We start from the raw sequence: 21,083 nt of genomic DNA, 5'->3' as shown, positions 1-21,083 counted from the left end.
AAACGGGATAAAATAATAGAAAATACCAGTCTATGAAGTTGTTTCACAGTCCTGAGCAATGAGTGCACATGGAACGAGGGGAAAAGCTACATAAGATGCCACTCCTGTCTGACAATTTGGGGAGGGACCCCCTTCATTTTAAAGCGATCCTTGAGTCACACCTTCACTGTCCTCCTTTTTGACAACATCAATGGACTGCGCAGTATATGCGCAGATGTCCTGGATGGACCCCAATTTAACATTTTGGACATGATTCCCTAGGAGGCCCTCCAATGGGAAAGCTATGGCCGCCATGTTTCATATCACGAATTTACCTACTCATGGATACCAAACATGATATGTGATGGATGATTAGCTTTGCAGGTATGCAATTCCTTGGGTTTTGGGTGTCGCACTGTGATGAGAGTTAATGCACAGGGCCCGTCGTACACTTGCAGTTCTGAACATATAACTGCTGTTGGGCTGGGACATTCACATCACCCATAATCCCAGTTAATTATTCATCCCCTCATTAATTCAGTATCAGGGCTGTGTGCCACAATATCTGGGCTGTGCATATCGGACACAGACAAATAGTTGGGAGATCTAACAATTGACTTCCCTTTGTAACTTCACTGATACCACAACCAAGGGTTCCAATGCTGGTCCCAGAGCGACCAAGTGACATCAAAGACCCCCATTTATTTGGATCAACTCAACTTTGCCCAGATCATAAAGGTGGCAGATTGACATGGAAAGAAGAGTGATGATCCACCAGTATCGTGAATCTAAATAACACTTTCCAAGTACAATTTGTACGATTTCCTGATTTTCAATTTTCAGTATGGCCAACCTTCAAAGGGAACCTGTCACCATCTTTTTGCACCCCTTTCTGAAGGCACTATAAGATAGTTGCGTTGATTACAGAGATATGTTTACTGTGAAGATCTGTGCTGTCATTTTGGAGAAGCGTGCTCACCCACCCCACCCTTCAGCCAATGATTGGTAGTTCTCTCTCTATTCACAGTAATAGGCAGACCATTGTCAATCAATGGCTAGAGGGTGGGTGTGACTAGCCAGCAGCTCATGGATATTTAGGACTACTTTAAGTAGTCCTCTATGCATGTGCTGCTACTGATAAAATGTAAGTTTCTCCCAATGTACTGCACAGATCTGCGCAGCAGACATATCACTGTAATCAGTGAGGCAGACATGATGCCCCCATAAAAAGTTGCAACAAGATGGTGACAGAGTCTCTTTAAACATTTTTGTTTGTTGCAGGAATGACAGGCCTTAACATCCCACATGGCAGCACGCTGGGAGTCGTATAAGTAGGTGCTATTTACTTTATACATCTGCCTTAGAATAATGCTTAGCTAATAATCAGCTACCAACATCTGTGCTTTCAGGAAAGGGATCATTAAAAACCCAAGACACAGTACATTCAGCAAACTAGCCACCAGCACCGTAAATAGGATGTGTTATAAATAACAGACATTAATCAATAGGAGGCTATTTATGTGTTTCAGTAAAAGGCAGGACCACACCAGCATACAAGACTTTACTGAAATTACACTTAGGAAGGAAGGAGTTTCTTTTTTTCTGAATTACCCAATTCATGTCCTTTATGTTGCAGTTCCCCATTTACACAAAATGTTGATTGCCTTTGAAAATAATTTAGCTACTCTACATTGATCCTGCGCAAAATAATGTCCCCTTCTTCAGGCACATTCAGAGCTGCATGAAAAATTCTGCTTGCTCCCTCTTGTATTGTATTAGTATTGCAGTGCTAATATGTTATCAGGAAGTAACAGCCTAGATCAGCTTACCGGACAACGTGCGTGTTAGCAATAGGTCTCGACACGAGAGAGCATAAAGGTTACGTGTATGTGTCAAGAATTTACCTCTAGCAAATCTGACGTGTATTAACAAAAGGATTTGTGGCAAACACCTGATTTTTGCCACAAATGTGTAGCGTTCCACATAAGAATCAGTCCCTTTTATTGCATAGACTTTTTTATGCTGGATGAGGAAAGGCCTCCGTGTCAGAAATTCCTTCCATGAGCCAAAATGAAGCAGCACTATGTGACTATGGCTCCCACTCTAGCGGACCCAGAACATCCCAAAATTACAAGGTCAGCTAATCATCTGAAAGGCCAATTTGTAATGCTATGCTTTCCGGAATGATTTTCAGAATTGGAAAAAAAATCTCCACTAACTAGAAACCCCTTGAATGCAATATTTATTGAGTCTCCTCTTTATTGAATGCAGTGCCTAGTTGGTTGAGCCGCTATATGAGTCATCTATGAAGATTTCCAAGTTTCCTTAAGAGACCCCCGCTGAAAACCATTCTTTTCTTTGCCTTAAAACATAGAGTGTAATTCACGGACAGCGCAGAATGGTCCCCTTATTAACCCCCAGAATTATTTGCCCATTAGCCAGGTTTGGACTAAACTCTGTAGAGTAGTTAAATGTGGAAGGCGGGAGATAAAGAGGATAATAGCATGGAAGATTTGCATGTATTGAACTCTGTAGTCACTTCTGGCATAAGAGGCTCTAGCTATCGTTCTGCAGGCACACTGGTGACTAAAGGATTTATCAAAGCATGCCAATTCCCTTCCAAGAACAGGAAGGGCTTTTAACAAGCCTTTAAATCCCCACAAACACTGCTCTGTAGGATTTCTCTTTGTGTCCAATCTCTCTTTCCAGTAGGAGTATTGTCTTTATGTTGTAGAAGTAATTACGTTATGTCTAATACAGTAACCATTCCTATAAACTATAACTAGCACCAAAAATAAATCAGGTGGCAGTCAGTGTCTCTTAAAGGGAACCCGTCACCAGAGTTCATGCTGTCCGAATCAAGGGGACGGATATGTACATTGCAGGGGTGTATGAACCTTTTACATCAGCACATAATGTATAGAGAGAGACCTGTCAATCTATGTAATGTGGGCAGGGAGAAGCCAGCGAGCTCCACCCCCATGACTCCACGAAGTGCCAATGTTCAAAGTACTGTTACTCTAAAACACTGCAGCTTTTGGAATAACACATGCAGTCCTGCAATGTATGTTCCCGTCCCAGGTTCATGTTGGTGACAGGATCCTTTTAAAAGGACAGAGTTTGAAAAGGGCACCTGTCTTGTACAATCTACCTTTAACCCTTTCCAATCCACTGTCTGACGTCTTACAACATTCTGATTGAAGCCTGTACAGTTCCGATGTCGGAAGACGTCCGGCAGGGTATTCTAACTGTATATTGCCGGCTGCTCAGTTGTCGGGGCCTCTTCGGCATGTCACATACCGCAGTACTGGCTCTAGCCAGCAGATGGCGCCATTGTATAATGGCAGAAAGAGAAAGCCCCCCTAGGAAACCCTGAATTCAAAATTGGATTTCTAAGGGTTAATAGAAGTATTCCCTGAGAGGAGCAGCTGTTCAACTTCCCTGTAATGCCACTGCAGAGGGAATAGAGCACGTTCCCATTGAAATAAATGTAACACATAGATACTTTATGTCCTCCAGACATCAAAAGGGGCTGTGCCTGCGATACCAACCTGAGATACCACCAAAATGACAGAGCTGTCTGCTTCTGGCTCTGTCTGCAATGAGAAAGGGCCAGGCGAACAGCTGAGCAGTGAGGATCCCTAGCGGCAGACCCAGTCGATTAACGATTGATGATAGGTTATCAATTGTGAACTCCTGGAAAACCCCTTTGAGGTCTCTTGGGTTACTGCACAGACCACTGAACTGTCACAATTTCACAGTTGTTTGAGTCTCTTCCATAACTATACTACTTGGTTGAACCCACAAACCACAGAGAAAGCAAAAGTTATTTGTTCACTTTTTTATAATATTATTTCTCACGAACAAACACTTTTTTTGCAGCGTGATTCATGGAGGTTTTCGTCCTAATAATTGTAAGTTTAAAGGGAAAGTGTCATCAGAAATTGTTCACAATTAATATTTTTTAAAACTCCTAAAATCTGGTATTTTTCACACTGACCAGACCCCAAGGGCTAGAGGTCGCTTCCATATGCCAGCCGCCATTCACAGTAAACCGGCAGTCGTTCATACCGACTGATCGTCGTTTGATTAGGACTGCCTGAACTGAGCAACGACTGATAAGTTCACAAATTATTCTTTGTCATTCAGTAGCTGGAAGTGTTTACAATTAACGATTATTGTTCAGTTTTGCACAATACACCAATCAACTGAACAGTACTCGTTCCATGGAAAATGGCCCTAATAGGCTGATGCTTCCTGATCTGCGGAGAAAACTTTTCAGCAGTCATCTCACTAACATCAAAGGTAGGATTACACTGAAAGGTAACACGTATATGTAGATAACACAGGACCCACAAAAGGTGATTATCTGTGACCATCTACTCCCCCTCCCTGCACAATGTGTTATTGTGTTTAGAACAGTCTCCCATACAAGTCAATGGGTCCCCTCCTGTCCATTGTGTGAATGGCCTATGAGGCTCTAAAAGCATCTCTCTAAAGGCTGTTGAATGTAGCTCAGGAAGGATGGCCACCCCCATGGCCATGTATATACAGTAGAACAAAAAATTCTACAATCAGAAAATAAAAAACAGAATGGAAAAATGTTTCACCATCTGGTTTTAATTAATAAAAAAAACAAATCTTTGGCGATATAGTTCCTTTAACAGGACTACATATTTCCATGTTTATTCTGTATTCATTCTATACTGATGCTTAACTTTATTCTGCTAGACACAGCCATATTTTTCCATTCAGTGTAAATATAAAGTATATTATATTCTTACTGGTTCATCATATTACGCTCAACATCATTCTTTGTGACTCAATCAATTATACTGATATTCCCCACATATTAATATTTGCAATTATATGCCATTAATGCTCTGTTCACACCACATTTATGGTGGACATTTGACAAATACTCTCCCAATATATGTACAAAAATATGGAAATGCCGTACGAAACCCATGGGATTTTAATCATTAGCACTGAGCTGCCCTTTTGACCCCTGCTTGGTTGAGAAGTTTCCCATCAAATTTGTGTTTACTTCACCTCTTGCCCTGCTCTGGGTGGTTTTGGGAGCAGGTGGTAACAGCAGGGGAGTGGCTCAACCCCCTGACCACCTTGTTGCCAGGGCAGATGTTCACTTCTGCCCGGCAGCATCTGTGTCATATTACCTCCATTTAAGTTACATGGGATTATAAATCATATCTCAATAAGACATGGAGACACATGCATTTTGTACAGTGTTTCCATATTTGTGTCCAACCCTGTACATCGGCGCTCTTATGGATTTTAATGAGTGCAATTTTGGCATAGGTTTGGCCGGTAAACCAATTTTTTTCCAAACTGCACTGAAAAGTAGCCAATGTAGGAGACAATACAGTATCATAGAATGGTATAAGTCAAGCCTAAGACAAGCAAAGACAGTACACATCATCACTTACCTAGCTTTACATGACCATTGTCTGTCAAAAGAATGTTTGCTCCCTAAAATGAAAGAAAATGGTGTTTAAGTGAATAGTCAATTTCAGGGGGGAAAAAACACAAATTTAAAAAAAAATGGGTTTAAAACACTCTGAAGAGCAGAGATCCATCTTACTTCAGGGAAAATTAGTCTGGTTACACTGACATTATAACGTGTCTGTTCACACCTATTAATCATATAGCTCCATGCAAAAGCTTACAAGATTCTTGCCCTTATTCTTTCACTTCTAATCCAATCCAAAAACCAATATCCTTCTTTTTCATTCATTCTGCTTCATTGCACTGTCATCATTCCCTGTACAAGCAAAAATGTGGTCGACAAAACATTACGTATGAAAATGTCAGAATGACTGGCAGCGCAGCTCTACATGTATCTGCAGTAATTAAACTTTGTCCAAGAACACAGTATTTACTTTGCCTCATAAAAGGGAAATAATCATTTGGAAAAGTAACAAAAATTACAAACCCGTCAAATGGAGAAAAAAAGGTTCAGAAATGCTGCAGTGGTTTACCAGAGCTTCACCCTGTATTAAACGCATTACTGCTTGACACTGTTTAATTGAAAATATGCATTTGTATTCAATAAAGCGTGATTGCAGAAAAAAGTGCTTTTAGTAGCTCCCTAGTTTGTCATCAATAAACCTTGTATCCCCCAAATAGATACCACCATCATTAATGGATTTTAACCACGTTTCCAACTTATTTAATAGGGTTATTGCGCTCCATTTCCTTAGTGAAGAAATGAATTGTAAAAATCTCGGCTGCCTCTAGCAACCACTAGGGGGCTGATCTGTCTGCAACTCCATACAGATCAATAGGACTCATATTCACCTATTCCCAGCACCTAAAGCCAGTGGAGATTTTTACTGTTGAATGACAGAAAAATGGTTTTCTGAACTAAAACAGAGCACAATCACCATCTGAAGCATGAAGGCTCCAACTCCTTCTAACCGGACACAGATAAGTGCACTTTAAATGCTAAGCTACTTGTTGAATCACATTCCTTCATATATGCTTCTGCTAAGAAAGCAGGTTGGTCCTGGATGGCAACCACTTTGGCATGCTTTTCACTTGCATCATGTGTGGTTCAAAAATGCCTTAAATTTGAGACGCACTTGTCTGTGACTGGTGCTCAATATTCTGGAAAGGGAAGCTTGAATCAACAGGATCATCAACTACAAAGGACAGCATATATTCACATTTGATCTATTTGAATGGAGCTGCGTTCAAATTACTGACACTGCCTTGAGGTTAGGAGTGCCACAGTTTGGGGAAAAAGGTGAAGGACTCTGCAAACCTTTAGCACCAGGCAAAATTGGGGTTCCAGGCATTCAGACCCCCATGATTAGATATTCCTAAAAGAGGAAGCTGTCACCAGCTGCCACCATAGTCCAAAAACCTGCAGCAAGATTTGGTGGTAGCAGGCACTGAAGTTTCCTTTTTCATACTAAACACTAAAGGTCTTCATGCCCGAACTCTAAGACCTCTAATGACCCCAAAGCAGAAGGAAAGTCAGCTCTGTTATGCTCAAAACCATATAAATAAGCCAGAGAAGTTTTGGGATCCTATTCTGAGTAGCGATGAAACTAAACTGGAAGTTTTCAGGCCTATGGATCGGCACTATGTTTGGACGAGGAAGAATGAAGCATATGCTGAAAAGAACACCCTGTCTACGGTTAAGGATGGTGGTGGCTCGGTGATGCTCTGGAGCTGCATTGCTTCTTCTGGCACTGGAAACCTACAGTGTGTTGAAGACCAGATGGATTCAATCACGCATCAGGAAATCCTATGTAAAAACACCATGCCTTTTGTGAGGAGCATTAGGCATCATTAGACCTTCCAAGTGGACAACGATCCTAAGTATACTTCAAAATCCACAAGGCTTGGTTTCAGAAGTAGTCCTGGAAGATTGTGTCGTCTGACTTGAACCCCATAGAAAATCTTTGATGGGATTTGAAGGAGGTGGTTGTGTTGAATTTGGAGAAACCAAGTGTTATATTAGTTATGTTAGGGTTTAGAGATCATTGTTGCTCATTCATCTGTAAGCATGTAAAGAAATAGGGCTGTGTGGCCGTGGAAGCCTTAATGAATATTTAGGGAAAGTCATAAGAAACTGGTGAAGGTCATAATGCAAGTTACCTGAAAAAAAAAATAAACCTCACAGTTCTAAAATAAATGATCCAAAGAAAGAGCATTTGGGTGACAGATGCTCTTTAGATGTAGTCATGCAGCGCTTTTATTATCACTTTATCAAGATTTCAGGATGCTTTGGCATAAAATCATTTCAAGAGCAGATGACCTATAATTATTCAGATCTTAATTTGTTATGTTTGCATGCCATGTATATGATGAAAAACAAGTTCTTGAATTTCTCATCTGAATTGTGGAAAAAAACATCAATAACAAACTCATTATTCTGGGATTGCTCCAAGACTTTAGACGTTTTGACAAACTGCTACGTTTGAAAATACAAATAGTTCAAAATATAGCAAAATACCGCTGCAGACGTGTTGCTGGAGAGGGAACGTTTGGAAGTAGTCCCCAAAAAAATTGCAATAAAATTCTAACTTGGGAGGAAATGCAAAACAATTGTTTTAAAACACACTTAACTTTATTTACAAAAATACACACTTTAGTGACCAAAATTGTGGAAACCTTTTGAAAGAAAAAAGTGCTATTTTCAGGTTTGATGGCCCATAACTCCAGTTTTCGGTAATAATACTATTCAATTATATATGGTTGGAAAGGGAAGTTAATAAAGAATATGATGCAACAATTTTATACCAAAAATTTTAGTAGAACAGCAGTCATAGACAAAAAAATGGAAACACAAAAAAAATGTTTCAAAATTTCTCATCATGTCAGTTAGTTGGGAAAGCTTTAGCCTTAATTACGGCCCTATAACGCCTTGCCGTGGAGTGAAACAAGTTTGATTTAGTTCTTCAGGTGTTATAATGTGAAACCAAGATTGTATTATTGCTTCTTTTAATTGTTTTTTCTTTGGTTGCTTCTGACTAACTAGTTTCCTAATCGGCTCCATGGATTATGAATGGGGTTAAGATCAGGGCCATTTCCAGCCCATTTTAGCGCTATAATTATCCTGAAAGCACCTTCTGCACCCAGCAGCCACATGGCATAAAGCCAAATCTTTCTGAAATATAAAGGCTTCATTATCTTGGATAAGATCACGGAAGGCTTCGGTTTGGACTCAAGTATTTCAACTAAGTATGTTTTGGTATTTACAGCCCCATTAATCACACAAATTTTTCTCACACCTTTTGCTATCATACACCCCTAGATCAGAACACTAAAGCTGGGTTTACACGGGACGAATGTCGGGCAAACGATGCCAGACACTTGTCCCTGTGTGTCCTCGCTCCCGTACTCCTGCACAGGAGCTAGTAGTGCAGGCTCACTCACAGAGCGGCCAGCAAGGGGGCGGGAGCAGGAGATTTTTTTCGTCTCGCTCCCCTGCCCATCTCCATTGACATAACACAGCGGCAGCTCAGTACTGAACGGACGCTAATTACACTGAACGATCGTCTCATCGTCCATCATTTATGCAGCATAAACGATGGATGATGAGCAGATTGCTGATCGCTCAGTGTAAATAGCAGCCATCCAATACTGAATGGTCGCTGTGTTATATCAATGGAGAGAGGTGGGGAAGAGCGAGGAGTGACATCTCCTCCAGCCGCCGCGCTGTGAGCCAGCGATACTAGCACCTGTGCAGCTGCACGACAGCGAGTATGTGCAGGGACAAGTGTCAGGCATCGTTTGGCCAACACTTGTCCCGTCTAAAAGGGCCTTAACTAGAGATAAGCAAGCCTACTTGATAAGGCAGTTACTCGAGCGAGCATCGCTCTTCTCGAGTAACTGCTTAGTGATCCGAGCAGGCTCGGGTGGGCTGCAGGGGGGAAGAGAGAGAGAGAGAGAGAGAGAGATCTTTTTCTTCTAATGTCATCATACGTGTAACTTTATTCATGCAAAATTACTATTTTGCAAAACTTTCTGGATGACCGCTCACCCTTTCCACATTTTTTTCTTCATTTTACTAAGTTCTACAAGGTCATTACACAAAAGGAAAACAAAAAAGCGACCAACTTGATAACAATCGCACAATGCAAAGACAGATGTTCTACTGTCAGCTCTAATACATGACCTTCAGAGCCGAATGCAACTGTGACCTCAATGGCTCTCTAAATAGTTATGCTCGTTGGTTAAGGAAAGCCAGTTCCTATCAACCTGAGGATGTTGTGCTTGCTTTTCTGTTTATTTAGCTATAACCTTGGAAAGAATTCAGATGATTGAACAAACGTTGTTGCATAAAAATTCTACACTAGATAACATTTCCAGTGATCTATAATTGTATGGCATTACTACAAAAACCACTGGCGTTATGAGTCATCAAACATCAACAATGCACTTTTTTTCAAAAGCTTCCCACAATTCCGGCCACTAGTGTAAGATTTGCGCTACAGAACATTCTAGAACAAAGCGATGAGCGACATCTAACTGTTCTATAAATGCAGGACAGGCATGAAAGACTACAGATAATGAAGAATTAAACACTCATTTGTGACCAACATATTCCTTACCTTTATGTCCCTGTGCATTTTTCCTTTACTATGTAGATAATATAAACCCTAGATAGAAAACAAAAACACAAAAGCAGAAATTTAATGGGATGAATAGATACAAAATGTATCAATTTTTCAAACGAGGGTAAGCAAGGTAATGCTGAAGACAGCAGAGATTTCATTAGTCACGCTCAGCTGCTCAGCGCTACGGACGGCCAGTTGTCAAAATTTACAAGCAGTTGTGTACTAAATTATAACATTTTGTAAAAGTTCTAAAGGGAATTGAAATGGGATATAAACAGCACGAGGTAATATACATCATTTAGAAGAAAATTGATAGAAGATATTTAGAAAATAGGTTTGCATTTAAAACAGACTTTTGCATTTTTAATGCATCTAAATACCTCAGTCCAGTCGCAGACTTTATAATTCCATATCTCCCATTGTTGCATTATCTTTCTCTCTCCCAATCACTGTGATCTCACTTTGCCCAGATATACAGGAACGTGTATTAACCCCTTAGTGACAAAGCTGCTTTACGCCTTAATGACCAACTCATTTTTCAGTTTTTTTCTTCATTAAATTACTAGAGCCATAAGTTTTTAACTTTTTCCGTCAACATAGCCATAGGATGGCTTGTTTTTTGTGGGACAATTATATTTTTAATGATATTTTAGCAATTATTTTTTGGGGGGGAATTGGGAAAATTAACCCTTTCCAATCCAATTTGCATCCTGGTTTTCCTAGGGGGTTTACTCTTTTTCTGCCATTATACAATGGCGCTATATGCTGGCTAAAGCCAGTACTGCATGAGGTGACACATTGGATAGGCTCCGACAGCAGAGAGGCTGGCAATATACAGTAAGAGAACCCCGATGGATGTCTTCCAACATTGAAGCTGTACAGCCTTAAATCATAATGTCTTCAGAGGTCAGACAGTGGATTGGAAAGGGTTAAAGAAATTCCGGAATATGTTTTTTAGATTTTATTTTTACGGCATTCAGCATGCAAAATAAATAATGTGATAACATTAGTCTCTGGGTCAGCACAATTCCGGCAAGACAAGTTTACGTTTATACAGTTTTTTTATATTTCGCTATTCCTGTACATGAAAAACACTTTTTTTTCTTTAAACACTTTTATTTCTCCATCTATGGAGCTCTATAAATGTTTGTTTTATGCAATTTTTGGAAACATAATATTTTGATTGCTTTTTATCTCATTTTTTTCTTGAGGCAAGGTCAACAACCGTAATTCTGGTGATTTTTTTTTTTTATTTCCAATGATGCTCACCGTGCAGTATAAATAACATGTTGAATTAATTCTGCAGGCCGACACAATTTTGTCAATACCAAATTTATGCAGAATTTTTTAAAAATTATTTTTCATCGCTGCATTTAAACAGCCTTAACATTTTGCTTTTCTGTTGCTGGTGCTGTGTGAGGCAGTGTTTTTTTTGCAGAATGAGTTTGTTGATCTAAATGATGTTTTGATAACTTTCTATTCCGTTTTTTTGAGAGTTGAAATAGGCAAAATGAGCGATTTTCGCCAGGTTTTTTTTGGTATTTTATTTTTATGTGGTACACTGTGCTGTTTAAATAACATACTACCTTTTTTTCTCTGGGTTATTACAAATGCGGCAATACCAGATTTGTGGAATTTTTTCCCCCCACATAGTAAAGGTGGGGTTTTGACATTATCTTTTGTACTTTTTATTTTTGTACCATAGGGGACTTGAAAATCCCCATGTTTCATCTTTCTTACAATGCACTACTATAAGTACAGCATTGTATTATAAAGCCTATGAAGCTCAGCCAGAGGCTGGCAGACCCAAAGGCCACATTCAAGGCTTCAAGTGCCATAGCGACCCATCGGGACTAAGCAATCACATTCTGGGAGTCCCACAGATTACACTGAGAGCCCCCCCCCCCCCCCCCCGCCCCGTCAGCCTTTTACATGCCACAGTTGCAGACAACTGCCTATGTGAAAAAATGCTAGCAGTTCAAGGTGGGAAACTAGATGTCTTTAACGACAAATGGAAGGTATGGATTATTTATTACCCTCCGCCAATCTAAAAACTGAACTCCTTCCCTTAATCCCCCACCTGTCAATACCCCAAGGCTCAATAGCTATCAAAATGGTACACGCTGGTTAAATGTTATTCCTTGGTTCAAGTATAACTACTAAGAGAATCCAAACATTTCAGGTTACAGATAAGCATCAGTATACACGGACCATATGCTGTAAAAGATGGTATAGTCTATCCACTGCAATGGATTCTGATGTCATAACCATAAAGACACTTGGATGTTATGTTATTGAAAGCACCAATAGAAATCATTGGAAAGAAATGGTGCAAACTGATGGAGAAAGAAGGCAGAACTGTCAGAAGGTTGTGGAACAAACTAAAAAGAGCCATACAGCACAAAGCAGCTGTCCGGCGATGAAGAATGCCTGTGCGCATAGTTGGAGCAGTAGAGGCGCCGGGCACGTCAACGCTTCCACAAGCCGTAAAACAATCCGTTTCCTTTCTAATAACACAAGAATGAGGAAGTAGAAACTTGAAGTGGGATTTTATGATTTCATTGACAGCTTGCCTCAAGATGCATATGGGTAGAAGTGGAAGAACTATCATAGGAACCTGCTGAGACATATTGATTTAGCCATAAGGTTCATACCAAACATAAAATGTGAGGGTCCGGGAGGAACACCACTAAGAGGTTTTACTGTCTGCACACTTCTCAAGCAGAGAGAAGCCGATGCAGGTTAGGAGGAGAAAGCAGATATCTCTGTAGACGCTCCCCATCATACATTACTCACTTGGCGTCTGGTCTACTTTGGGGCTTTGGATTCGGTTCGCACCAGCCCAATAACTCCATGAAGTTTGTAAGTTTCTCCTGATTAATTCAACAACCTTCAAAGGACGTACTGTTAACCCTATTAATTACCAGACACTTTAGGGATTTTACTTATGTGGTGGTTTTACTACCCTTTTTTTTTTTCTTCAGCTACGAGAATTTTTTTTGCTGCGTTTTTTCCCCAATACACATAGGGCTTTTTTTTTTCACTGACCTTTTTAAAGTTTTATTAGGGGTTAGAAAATGTTGTGTTTTTTTTTTAAATTTATAGCTGTTTATTTTTACAATTAGTACATTTACGCTAAAATAAAGTACAGAAATTGGTTCCTCATTTTGTTTCAGACGTTTTGATATATAATTTGTATAGTGTCGAGTTACAGGGCGCATATGGCGACGGTTTTGGTTGGCGTCGGATCGTTTTCTTATATATATTGTAGCAGGGTGAGAGGTGAAGTGAGTGATGGAAGGTATATATCGCAAAGGTCACTAACATCTGTGATGTAGATCCGGTCCGTCCCTCACTCCGGTACGGAGTTCCACCTGAGCAGGACAGGTGATGGGTATAAATTGATGCAGCTGACATGTTCAGGGAGAGATGTCCTGTGTGGGAAGCAGAGGCCGAGAGAGAGAGCCCTGAGCTGGAGACACCACACCGCACTGCAGGGAAGGTTTGCTGTGGCTATGCCTTATTGAAACCAAGAGACTTTTTGTGTTACTATTGTTGGACTGCTGATATTAAAGGACTTTCCTTGTATCTTCCGTTATCTGGAGAATGCCAGTACTTTGTTATGTTCAGCAAGTGTGAATAAAGACAAGACGCTCAGCATTTGGTCGTGGCCTGGTGTGTTTCCCCCTGCAAGGGTATAATTTTTATATATATATAATATTTATTTTTTTAAACCTATTTTTGTAACTATTCTTCTTAGTATCTATGTCCTTCCTGACATGATATAAGACTTCTGGAGGGCATTTACATTAAAAATTTTTTTTCACACTTTTCCAATGCAACTGGGGTATTCATAGGAGCAGCATCCATAGGAATCTCAGGTACAGGGGAAACCATCACCCCTGTAGTGACAGTAGACACTATCAGAGCTGGTCTCAGTCTGCTACGATCCCGCAGCTCTGCTGTGCCATGGATCAGTTCAATTAGCAAAAGTAAGACTCCCACTTTCTCTCTGCATAAGGGCTCAGTCATACGAGTGGATTTTTCACGCATGCATAGGCCCAGGAAGAAAAATAAATAAAAAACGCACATCGCGTGTAGAATAAATTGCATGACCGGGTGCATGTGCACTCACATGTCCTATCTTTTGCAGGTGCACATTTTAAGCACATGTAAAAAATGGACATGTGACCAGTTTTATAAGTGCGCCTATACGTGCGTGAAAAAAAAATACTCGTCTGACTGAGCCCTTACATATCGCTTATTAAGAAGGAAAATGCACTGCTGCTTCCTCAGTTCTCAGCATAGCGCTCATTGAGTGCTGTGTAGCCTTTAAAGGAGAAGGCAGATGGGGCTTGAATCCTGTGCCATACTTTTGCTATTGGCCAGGATTAAAGCCCAGGGCGTGCAAATTTACAGGTGATTGTGCAGGGAAGGGGAGGAGGTGAGCTGTAATTATCACCTATGGTGGATCATGTGTTATCTTTCAGTGTAATGCTGCCTGTGATAATAATAAGAGGACTATTGAAAAGCTTTCTCTACAGAACACTAATTATTCGACAATTATTAGGCTTAGTGGTCAGAATGAAAATTGCATGATTTAATGATTCTAAAAAAATTTAAATCAGTAAAGATTCTTTAAAAGCAGGTTTTAAAAATGTGATTTATACAATAGGTCATGTTCGGATGACACATTCCCTTTAAGGTGCCCATACATCCTCAATCAGATGACAGCTTTTTCTCCCGACTCCCCCACATACATTGACACTCAGTTCAGCCAAGATTCCATGCGTTTTCCATGAGATCAGCGGAAAAAACAAAGCCAAACAGCTTGATCGTGAACCTATCTCCAGGGGTAATAAAAGGATCCTTTGAAATTTCTTCCCCCCAAGCTTAGGGGGAGAGTTGGGAGGCCTATACACATCAAAGCAGTTGGCTGGTTCTGCCAAAATTGGGGGTCCAGGTGACTTTTGTCTACGGCCTTCACGTCTACTGGTTTTCTATAAAATTGTGCTTAGAATATGTCCATGTCTAAAACAGGACAAATAGGAAAGACAAATTCTAAAGGCCCTTTTACATGGAATGATTATCATTCAAACGAGCGAAAGTGAACAAGAATTGTTGAATGTAAACGCAGCCAACAATTGAATAACGAACGATCAATCGTTTGCTTTTTGTGCAGCGTTCATTTTACGCAGGCATAGAAGTAATCGTTCGGTTTAAATAGAGATCGTTCAGTCCCTTTCATTCACTTATACAGTACATGTGAATGACTGAACAACTTGTTTGAATGAGCCAACGATGCATCTGCTGTATATACAGGCTGCCCAAGTGAAATCTGACATCATTCACTTCTTTAACTGATAAATCGTTTGGTGGAAACAGACCCTGAAGTAGTGTTTCTCAACTTCAATCTTCAAGTACCCCCAACAAGTCATGATCTGAGGATGTGCCGTAGAGAGAATACCTATGGCAATTTTGGAGGCCCTGACAATAATTATATCACCTGTGCAATACTAGGGCTGGGCTCACACGACCGGGTCGAATTCCACATGTGCGAGGCCCACAGCGGATTCCGGCTGTGAGCCCGGCCAGGGACCTTGCATACGGCAATCAATTGTACTGCGCATGACCATGGATGCTCGCAGGTGGACATGCGCAGTACAGGTGGTGTTTTTTTTTTTTGCTTGCCTAATGATAACTAGGTTACCCGCAAGCCCATATGCCAGGGGTGTCAAACTCATTTTCACCGAGGGCCACATCAGGCTTATGGTGACCTTCAAAGGGCCAATTGTAAGACAGTATAGTAAGGGCCTGTTCACACAAGCGTATTTGTGTACATAATATGCAGTGAATAGAAGCCATTGATTTCAATGAGCTCATTCACATGATGTATATTGTAACACAGCCTGACCTATTTTGTTTCGTACTACGCACCCCAATAGGCCATTGGAGTGAATGGGCCGCACAAATACGTGGTGAATGCGCAGGAAGCCTATGTATTCACTGCATATTTGCACACCATATCAGTGGGCCCATCTGCGTAATTTTTTGCATGCCCAAATATGCAGGCATAAGCGATTTTTCGATTGTGCAAATAATCAGTGTATTTGTGCAACCAAAATACAATTATGAGCCTTAATAGTGCTGTGAACGAGCCCTAATAGTGCCCGATAGTGGCCCCAGTAAAAATAACAACCCCATAGTGGTCCGACTAGTAATATTAACCCCCTCAGTAGTAATACCCCCCTCAGCAGCGATAATAATAAAAGCCCCCCCCCCTCAGCAGCAATAATAATAATACGCCCCCACAGCAGCAGTAATAATAATAATAATAATCCCCCCCCCCTCCGCAGCAATAATAATAAGCCCCCCCCCACAGCAGCAGGAATAAGCCCCCCCACCTCAGCAGCAATAAGCCCCCCCCACCTCAGCAGTAATAATAAGCCCCCCCCTCAAAAGCAATAATAATAAGCCCTCCCCTCAGCAGCAATAATAATATCCCCCCCCCTCAGCAGCAATAATAAGCCGCCCCCCACAGCAGCAGCAATAATAATAAGCCCCCCCACCTCAGCAGCAATAATAATAAGCCCCCCCACCTCAGCAGCAATAAGCCCCCCCCCCTCAAAAGCAATAATAATAAGCCCTCCCCTCAGCAGCAATAATAATAACTAGAGATGAGCGAGCATACTCGTCCGAGCTTGATGCTCGTTCGAGTATTAGGGTGCTCGAGATGCTCGTTACTCGAGACGAGCACCACGCGGTACTCGTCTCGATTAAACGAGCACTGACCATTGAATTCAATGGAGCCGGCAATACAGCCGACTCCATTGAAAGCAATGGGCTGCCGGCTAGCGCGGGATGAATTTTCGGGAAGGGCTTAAAAATATAAGCCCTTACCTGAAAATCATCCTAAAATGTGTAAAAAGTAAAAAAAAAAATATACTCACCTTGTCCCGGCAGAACGATGTTAGCCCATTGAATTCAATGGAGCCGGCAATACAGCCGGCTCCATTGAAAGCAATGGGCTGCCGGCGATCGCACAATAAATTTTCGGGAAGGGCTTAAATATATAAGCCCTTCCCTGCAATTCATCCAGAAATGTGTAAAAATAAAAAATATATATATATATATACTCACCTAGTCCCGGCAGACGGAGTTCAGCTGCGGCCAGCTGGCAGTTCTCCTGAACTGCTCTCTGTAGTATTCAGCACCCGGGGATTTAAAATCCCCGCCTGCTGAATGAGCTCCCTCTGATTGGTCACAGCCTGACCAATCAGAGGCAGATCTCACTCACACCCATTCATCAATTCATGAATGGGTGAGTGAGTGCTGCCTCTGATTGGCTCAGCGCAGCTCTCAGCTGAATGACAGCAGTTCAGCACCACAGTGCAGGGGACAGCAGGAGAAGATGTGGCTGTGCCCCGGCAGCTGAAGGGAGGTGAGTATCTATTTTTTTTGTTTTTTAAATCACTTTTAATTCATTTCCAAGGAATGGCTTATATGTAAAGCCCTTCCCTGAAAAAGAATTCAGGTGTGCCAGCGGACTATTGTCTTCAATGGAGTCGCCGGCAGCAGCAGAGGCTCCATTGAAGAGAATGCCTGCATTTTTATTCTTTTTTACACTAAAATCTTTCTTTTTCAGGTAAGAGCTTATATTTTTAAGCCCTTCCCGAAAATTCATCCCGCGCTCGCCAGCAGCCCATTGCTTTCAATGGAGCCGGCTGTATTGCCGGCTCCATTGAATTCAATGGGCTAACATCGTTCTTCTCTGCCACAGCTGTTACAGCTGTGGCAGAGGAGAACGATCTTAATGCTGACATAATTTTTATTTTTTTATTATTACACATTTTAGGATGATTTTCAGGTAAGGGCTTATATTTTTAAGCCCTTCCCGAAAATTCATCCCATGCTCGCCGGCAGCCCATTGCTTGGGCTAACATCGTTCTTCTCTGCCACAGCTGTGGCAGAGGAGAACGATCTTTATGCTGACAGTGCGGGGGGGGGGGGGGGTCTCACTCTTGCCACTATTGTGGCTTAATAGTGAGACCTCGGAGCCCGAAATGCAGCCCTGCATGTTGCTCCTCGCCTGCCCTATGCATTTCTGTGGTTTTTTACATGACTTTGGTGATTTGCTAAGATTTTCACAAATGAGAACCTTAGCGGAGCACCAGTCATATACAAAAATGCTCGAGTCGCCCATTGACTTCAATGGGGTTCGTTACTCGAAACGAACTCTCGAGCATCACTGAAAGTTCGACTCGAGTAAAGAGCACTCGAGCATTTTGGTGCTCGCTCATCTCTAATAATAACTCCCCCCCCCCCCCCCTCAGCAGCAATAATAATAAGCCCCCCCCTCAGCAGCAATAATACCCTCCCCCCTCAGCAGCAATAATGACCCCCCTCCACCTCAGCAGCAATAATAATAAGCCCCCTACCTCAGCAGCAATAATAATAAGCCCCACCTCAGCAGCAGCAATAATAAGCCCCCCCCTCAAAAGCAATAATAATAATAATAATCCCCCTCAGCAGCAATAATAATAAGCCCCCCCTCAGCAGCAATAATAATAAGCCCCCCTCTCAGCAGCAATAATAATAAGCACCCCCACTCAGCAATAATAAGCCCCAAACCCATATACAGTACTTACCTTGTCCTTGCTGCAAACGCCGCTCCCCCTCTGCTCGCGTTGAGCCCAGATGCACTTGGACGTCAATGTGCAGCCCGGCACGCTTCCTCCCAGAGTCCTCTCTTGCGGAACTGATGAGCAGGGGACTCAGGGGAGGAGGATCCTGGCTGCACACTGACGTCAGTGTGCGCCGGGATCAGCTGTAACAGCGTGATTACCAGCGGGGAGCTGCGGCACCCCAGCTGGTAATCGCTGCAGTGGTGAGCGGCGTCGGCACGCCACGGGCCACATAACACGAGGCAGCGGGCCTTGTGTTTGACACATGTGCCATATGCAATGTTAATTGCGTATGGGCTGTGGGTCGGACGCCTCCATTGGCATCAACGGTTGCCGCGGTAAAATAGGGCATGCTGCGATTTTTTTCTTTTACACAATTAGTATCCGCGAGTGTGGAGGAATATTCGAAAATACATGCCTTTCAATGCCCATGTTTTACAAGGGATTGGCGGCGAGGAATCCGCAATTTAAATCCGGTCGTGTGAGACCAGCCTTAGGGTATCTTGAAAACACGTTTTGCTGAGGATTACTTGGAGTGCAGCAGAGAAACAATGTTCTAGATTCTTGTATCCCCTCCCTTCTTTGAACTCGATCGGCATTTCACTTTTTTCATTAACCCCGTGGGGAACTAATGTGATTACAATCAGTGTTCATAGCTGTAGACTATACTGGCACAATAGAAAGTAAATAGATCATTTCTCTAGTGCTTAGAACCAAAGGCGTCTTCCCAGGAGACATTCCGGGTGTAAAGATGCTCGGAGCGCATCATAAGATGGAAGAATGATGATTTTTTCTTTTCTTTTTTTCCCCTTAAATTCTATACTTATTACTGGTTCTCGCTTTGACACAAGAGTATTTGCGGCTTATTTTTCATGTAACACTTTCTCTGGGAATGAGGTTTATCATATTGTTTGCATAAGCTGGTCTCTCTTCATCATTTTCACACAATAGCAACATGCAAACACTTCTGGAGCTGAAGCCTCCCATTGTTAGACTGGCAGCCAGTGAAGTGTTAATGTTGACACAGGGCTGTGTGTGGGTGCGGTGCGGGCCAGGATGCTACATTGTCATTGCTATGAATGCTAGCACAGCGTGCCAGGGTATACACATGGAGATATGAATATCAGGATGCAGCTGCATGAACTAAGTAACACAAGTGTAGCATGTATTCCAAGGAAAGAAACCGTATACTGATGTGTGATCGGAAAGTAGCGCTCCATAAGGTTGTGGAAATCTCATCGCCATCATCTAAGAATTCATCAGGTTCCATTCATCTAATATTTAAGAGGGTAACAATGCAGGGTGGTGTTCTTTTTTATAACGTTTCTGGGCAAATTACATTAATATTAAAAGGTTATGGAATATAGACCCATTAATGCCATAAACTAAAAAGTAGTGGAATACTCAATAGTAAATTTACCATTAGTATGTGCTGCTGGAGTTTGTAGTACTCTGGGTTCCAGGAGTACCTGCACAGGTGAGGGTTAATTGAGCTGGCTGGGCGTGGTTGTTCTGGTCAGCCAATCCCCTGGGTCTAGGTGAAGATATATACTCCAGCCCCTCTGCAAGAGGAAGCTGCATTTCCTCAGTCTTGTCTGGAGGTGTGTGTAGTGTCTGGTCAGCTTGCTGTGTGTATATCGTCAGGTCAGCTTGCAGCTTGTTTGGTTTCCTTTGCTGCCTGTTTTGCTAGAGTAGGGACTGCAAGACACAAGGAGCCTTGTCGGGGCCTTGCAGCTAAAGTTCAGCTTAAGTTGGCCAATGTACGAACTAATCCTTCGCTTTTATATTCAGCTTTACCATCTGCTTTAGTGTGCGAGGTTGTGTGGTAAGTGAGTTTGTGCCTTTTGTCAGTTCTACCTGGTTGTGAGTATCACCCTTTCAGGAAGAGCAGGGCTGAGGTTCCAGTGTGGGGCCGCCTTTATAAAGGCGACCGCTCTGCTTCTAGGTAAAGCCAAGTCCTCTTTCCTGCAGCCAGGGTCAATAGTCCCCTAACCCGTGTCTTCGGGTTACGTTTGTGTGGGCCTTGTGCTTGTTTGCCAACACGAACATAACATGTACTGCCATCATGATTTATCACTAATTGCTGGGCTTCACATGGAGAAGGTGTTCTTTCAGGTCCAAGTGCAGACTAGTAATTACTGGTAAAACACAAGCTTTAACTGTCGCTATCTAAAGCCGGTCGAGATGCTGATCTGCAGCGGAAAGCCCGTCTCCAAACCTGCATAATTTGGGTTTTATCACATATTTCTGTGCAGAATTCAACTCCTCATTAAGAAGAGGTGAACTCTGCAGCAGAAACGGCCATAAAATTGACATGCTGCAGAATTAA

General features: G+C 42.0%; 1 protein-coding gene across 4 annotated transcripts in view; it reads right to left on the bottom strand.

Moving 5' to 3' along the window:
• Positions 1–21,083, bottom strand: part of MAP4K3 (mitogen-activated protein kinase kinase kinase kinase 3) — a 265,723-nt gene that overhangs the window by 100,762 nt on the left and 143,878 nt on the right. For all 4 annotated transcript variants that reach the window (XM_066595838.1, XM_066595839.1, XM_066595840.1 and 1 more), the window contains exons 6-7: positions 10,065–10,112; positions 5,427–5,469 (exon numbers count right to left, since the gene is read on the bottom strand). In XM_066595838.1, the coding sequence (XP_066451935.1) occupies positions 5,427–5,469; positions 10,065–10,112 (91 nt within the window). The remainder of the gene's footprint in view (positions 1–5,426; positions 5,470–10,064; positions 10,113–21,083) is intronic.

This window comes from Eleutherodactylus coqui, chromosome 3, assembly GCF_035609145.1.
Source record: "Eleutherodactylus coqui strain aEleCoq1 chromosome 3, aEleCoq1.hap1, whole genome shotgun sequence".
NCBI lineage: Eukaryota > Metazoa > Chordata > Amphibia > Anura > Eleutherodactylidae > Eleutherodactylus > Eleutherodactylus coqui.
Note: the sequence above shows the minus strand (reverse complement) of the source record. Positions and strands in the feature narration are given on the sequence as shown.